The sequence below is a fragment of the Stomoxys calcitrans genome, chromosome 5 (assembly GCF_963082655.1).
Source record: "Stomoxys calcitrans chromosome 5, idStoCalc2.1, whole genome shotgun sequence".
Taxonomy (NCBI): Eukaryota; Metazoa; Arthropoda; class Insecta; order Diptera; family Muscidae; genus Stomoxys; species Stomoxys calcitrans.
In genome coordinates, this window is record NC_081556.1 from 83,211,436 (window position 1) to 83,216,772 (window position 5,337).

Genomic DNA, 5,337 nt, shown 5'->3' on the forward strand with positions numbered 1-5,337 from the left:
TGAAATCGGGATCGGTTTATATGGGAGATGTATCAAGTTACAGATCGATTTGAATCATCCCAGCGGCGGAAACCCGTTGCCCTTCTCTTAAATGCTAACGAAAGTTGACCTTACAGGACCTCATACACATACACACTCAACTTCTAGCATCATGTATTATTGCAAATTGGAAATTTTGCCCATGAACTTTCCACTAAGGAACAGGGGCAAACTTCTCACATATCAATAAGTGCAGTCCGATTCAAGTTTAAGCTCAATGATAAGGGGCCTCCTTTTTATGGCCGAGTCCGAACGGCGTACCACTGTGCGACACCCCTTTGGAGAGAAGTTTTACATGGCATAGTACCTCATAAATGTTGCCAGCATTAGGAGGGAAAAACCACCAATGAAAATTTTTTTCTGATGGTCTCCCCAGATGAACCCAGGCGTTCAGCGTCATAGGCGGACATGCTAACCTTTGCGCTACGGTGCACATTGGTTCAAGAGTGGCCGAAATTCATTTTTTTCATGTTCGCCGATTTGGATAATTTTTTGGTATTTTGTTGTCAGATAGTTGAATATTATGATTCCGTAATATTAGGCTGATATATTTAGTATTTCTTTGGACAGACACGCTCCAAGTTCATATATGTTCGCTTGTTTAAAATGGCATGCAAATTTACTGTATATTCAATCTTTTGGTACAATCACAGTAAACTTATCATTTGACTTTGTTGTATATTTTCGTAAATGGCAATTGTCATAGATGAGATTTGCATTAAAAAAAGTTGGAAAAAGTGCCACATAAAAAATTTCGTAGAACAAAATATAAACAACATCAAAATTTCAATGTTCATCAACTTCAGTGGACTGCATGTTTTTAGCGCTGTGGAGCGCTGTTTAACGAAAGACGTCAAATTACAGCTTGAAGTCTCAGCTAAAAGCTAAAAAAAAATTCAGCTGCTCATACCTGCTCCTTTCCAAAAGAAACAGTAAAAACTATAAAGTGATAAAGTAAGAAAACGTGAATTTTCGTTCATGCTTGTTGTTGTTGTTGCCATAATTCTTTACTGTTAACAACAATAGAAGATCAAGCGATAGACTATTAGGTGCTGTGTTATCATTCATTTATTATGTTGTTGCATGCAATAACAACTACACATTATGTCTTGCTCTCTTTATTGCACAAAATCTTTTCCGTTAGAGCTTAATAAGTAATACATTAAGTACCAACAACAATATACAGTTTCTGATTTAAATTTCTGCTTTTGGGTATACATTTCTAATATTATTGATATGCTAATTGACATTACATTGGCAAGTGCAGTGATAAGAGGTGTGTTTTTAAGTGATATCAAGATTTAATTTTATTAATTATGGAAAATGTAACAATTTCTTATTTAAATATTTGCGAAATATTAATTGATAACAACAGTGATATTGATGTTACTGTCGAAGTCATTGCAAATAGCAATGAAGGAATGACTGCTGAGGATGTTGAAGTCTTTACTGGATTTTTGAAAAAAAACTTTTTTACAAAGTTCAAAGATAGATGGCAAAAAGCAAGACGCATAAAAACCAGATTTCTTGATCTTAATGAAAATTGGCTGAAAAATGTCTACAAAGTGTGCAAATATACCGCAAACAATGAAGCACCAAGCTGTTCAAATATGGTTAAACGTGGACGTCCAGCAAAAGCCTTCGAGGATTGCCAACCGCGAACAAAGAGGACAAAGGTACAAGATTTTTGTGAAAACACCTCAATGGTGTTGATATCGTCTGCCGCAAAAAAAAGTGAGTGTTTAGACAAATCCATTAAGGCGTTCACCCCGGAGAAGGCACTTGGGCTGATACTTGATGCTTCGTTGTCAAAGCATCAATATGAGGTTTTGCGCAGTTCAGCTAGAGAAATTGGATTCGACATTTACCCATCCTACCATCAGGTACTGGAAGCAAAAAAAAAATGCTATCCTGCAAATGTTCAGGTGCAAGAAAGTTGTAGCAAAGTTTCTCTACAACAGTTATTAGATCATACAGTAACCAGGATTTTGATGACAAAAACCGAGAATGAGGTGACAGAACTCCCCAACGAACTGCAAATGTTCTCAAAATGGGGCTGTGACGGAAGTTCGGGACACAGTGAATACCATCAAAAATTCACAGATCCAAATGACTCCGATAAATATATGTTCTTAACGTCACTTGTTCCATTGACCCTCACAGAGCGTAATAATATGTCAACAATGTGCTGGAGAAATACAGAGCCATCATCAACTAGATTTTGCCGACCGTTAAAATTTGAATTTATACAAGAAACAGCTGAAGTTATAAATTCAGAGGTCAGTCGTGTTAATGACGAAATAAAAAATTTAAGAAATACTGTCGTTGAATTGCATAGCAGAAACTTCAATATTTCTCACACACTGAAATTAACAATAATAAATTGTAATGCAGCAGTCGACACTAGCAAATTTCATATATATTGCATGGATACTGCCAAGTTGTTTGTTGATCTCTATGGCTGGTACTACATGCCTGTAACTGTGCATAAGATTCTGGTGCATGGTAGCAAAATTATAGCAGAAGCTATTCTGCCAATAGGTATGTCTCTATTTAAAGGCCCTTATTCAATGATTTAATTTTCATTTTTTACATTTTAATTGATTGTTTGTATCAGGTATGCTGTCCGAAGAAGCTCAGGAAGCGAGGAATAAAGATTATAGAGCCTATAGATTACATCATTCGCGAAGAATTGGACGTGTAGCCACTAATGAAGATGTAATGCATAACCTTTTATTGTCTTCAGACCCATTTATAAATAGATTTCGCTCAAAGCTGCAAATCAAAAAATTGGAGTACGATAATGATGTTAAAAAATTATTAAAAGACTATGCTTAATTTATTTATTCATGTTTTTTCTATGGGAGGTGGCCGTAAAAGTGGGCGGATCAGGTATATATTTTCAGGAGCCCATTCTACAATTATAATAATTACTTTTTGTGAAAATTGAATTGATGCATTAAAAATTAAAAGTGGGCGGATATTTTTCAAATTTCACACAAATGATTCTGAGTGTTTAAAAATGCTATGTGCCAAAAAACAATGCCGTAGGTCAAAATTTAATTTTTACTTTGTATGGGAGGTGGGCGTAAAAGTGGGCGGATCATTTTGATTTTTCCATTTTTTCTTGATTCAAACAAAAAATGCCTATGTGCCAAGTTTCATTGTCCTTCGACAACTTCTTCTATTTTTAGCCGCTCGTTCAATGAACTTGAACCAATGTGCGGTGGTCTCCATCTTGTATTATAGAAGGTCTAAAAGACATCATTTTGCTAGCCAATGAAAATACTACCAGTCCATTCCATGACAATTTCTAAGAATATGGCTAAATGAATGAGATGTAATATATTTGTCTATTTAGTTTGCTTCTTATACCCTAAACCACCATTTGCTTGAAATTTTGCACCGATTCTTCTTATCGATGTTGGTCATTGGGGATTGAAAATGAGTCATATCGGTTCAAATATGGATAAATCCCCCAGTTTTTTTTTTTTTTTTTTTTTTTTTGAACCCTTGGAGGCCTCAATTTTCATCCGATGTAGATGAAATTTGGCACAAAGACCTCTGTTACGACTTCCAACATCTGTGCCAAGTATGATCCGAATCGGTCTGTATAGTGATATAGCCCTCTAATAAACCGATCCCCGGACTTGACTTTTGAGCTTCTAGAAGCCTCAATTTAGCTGAGTCTTTTGATTTGGCTCAAAATTTGCCACATCGACTTCCAGTATCTGTGCCAAATATGATCTGAATCGGTTTATATACTGATGTAGGAATCCTTAAATATTGATACCTCGATATGGCTTCTGGAGACCATAGAAGTCGCTATCAACTCTGGACTTGATTGTTGCGAAATAATTATTAAAATACCAACTGAATTTATAAAGGCAAAAGTTTTAGCGGAATCCATGGTGGTGGGTACCCAAGACATGGCCCGGCCGAACTTAAAAAGATTTTACTTGTTTTTATACCCCTCCACTATACTAATTTCGTCAATCTGTTTGTAACACCTCGAAATATGCGTCTAAAACCCCATAAAGTTTATATATTCTTGATCTTCATGACATTTTAAGTCGATCTAGCCATGCCCGCCTGTCCATTCATATGTCTGTCGCTTGAAACTTTGCACAAATACTTTTTATTAGTATAGGTCGGTGGGGATTGCAAATGGGCGAAATCGGTCCATGCTTTGATATAACTGCCATATAAACCGATCTAGGGTTTTGACTTCTTGAGCCTCTAGTGGGCGCAATTCTCATCCGATTTGGCTGTAGTTTTGCACGTAGTATTTTGGTGTTACTTCCAATAACTGTGCTAAACATGGTTAACATCATTTCATACCCTGATATAGCTACCATATAAGCCGGTCTTGGGTCTGGACTTCTTGAGCCACTAGAGGGCGAACTTAGTATCCGATTTGGCTGTAATTTTGCACGTGGTGTTTTGTTATGACTTCCAATAACTGTGCTAAGTATGGTTCAAATCAGTTTATAACCTGATATTGGATCTTGGCTTCTTGAGCTGCTAGAGGGCGCAATTCTTATCCCATTTGGCTGAAGTTTGGCATGACATGTTTTGTTATGACTTCAAACAAATGTGCTTAGTATGGCGAATATCGGTACATAACCTGATGTAGCTGCCATATCAGCCGATCTGTGATGTTGACTTCTTGAGCCTGCGTAGAAATGCGCCAATTCTTACCGTCTTATCCGATTTGGCAGAAATTTGTACAACGGCTTCTCCTATGACCTTCAACATATGTGTCCAATATGGTCTGAATCGATCTATAGCTTGATACAGCTCCCATATAAACCGATATAACGATTTTGCTTCTTGAGCCCCTACAAGGCGAAATTCTTATCGGAACGGACTGAAATATTACACAATGACTACTACAATGGTCAACAATCAATTCATTTATGGTTCGAATTGATATAGCTCCAATAGCAGTTATTTTTATACTAATTTCGTCATTCTATTTGTAACTCCTCGAAATATTCGTCCAAGACACCATAAAGTATGTATATTCTTGATCGTCATGACATTTTAAATCTAACTAGCCATGTCCTCCGTCTGTTCGTCCGTCCGTCTTCCGAAAGTACGCTAACTATCGAAGGAATAAAGTTAGCCGCTTGAGATTTTGCACAAATACTTCTTTTTAGTGTAGGTTGGTTGGGATTGTAAATAGACCATATCGGTCTACGTTTTGATATAGCTGCCATATAAACCGATATGGGATCTTGAATTCTTGAGCCGCTAGAGGGCACAATTCTTATCCGATTTGGCTAAAATTTTGCA

General features: G+C 36.7%; 1 protein-coding gene across 1 annotated transcript; it reads left to right on the plus strand.

Moving 5' to 3' along the window:
* Window positions 1-2,422: 2,422 nt before the first annotated feature.
* Window positions 2,423-2,881, plus strand: LOC131998091 (uncharacterized). Its single transcript, XM_059370195.1, has 2 exons — window positions 2,423-2,580; window positions 2,657-2,881. The coding sequence occupies exons 1-2, from the start codon at window positions 2,466-2,468 to the stop codon at window positions 2,875-2,877; spliced, it is 336 nt and encodes a 111-aa protein (XP_059226178.1). The 5' UTR covers window positions 2,423-2,465; the 3' UTR covers window positions 2,878-2,881.
* The last annotated feature ends 2,456 nt before the right edge of the window (window positions 2,882-5,337 follow it).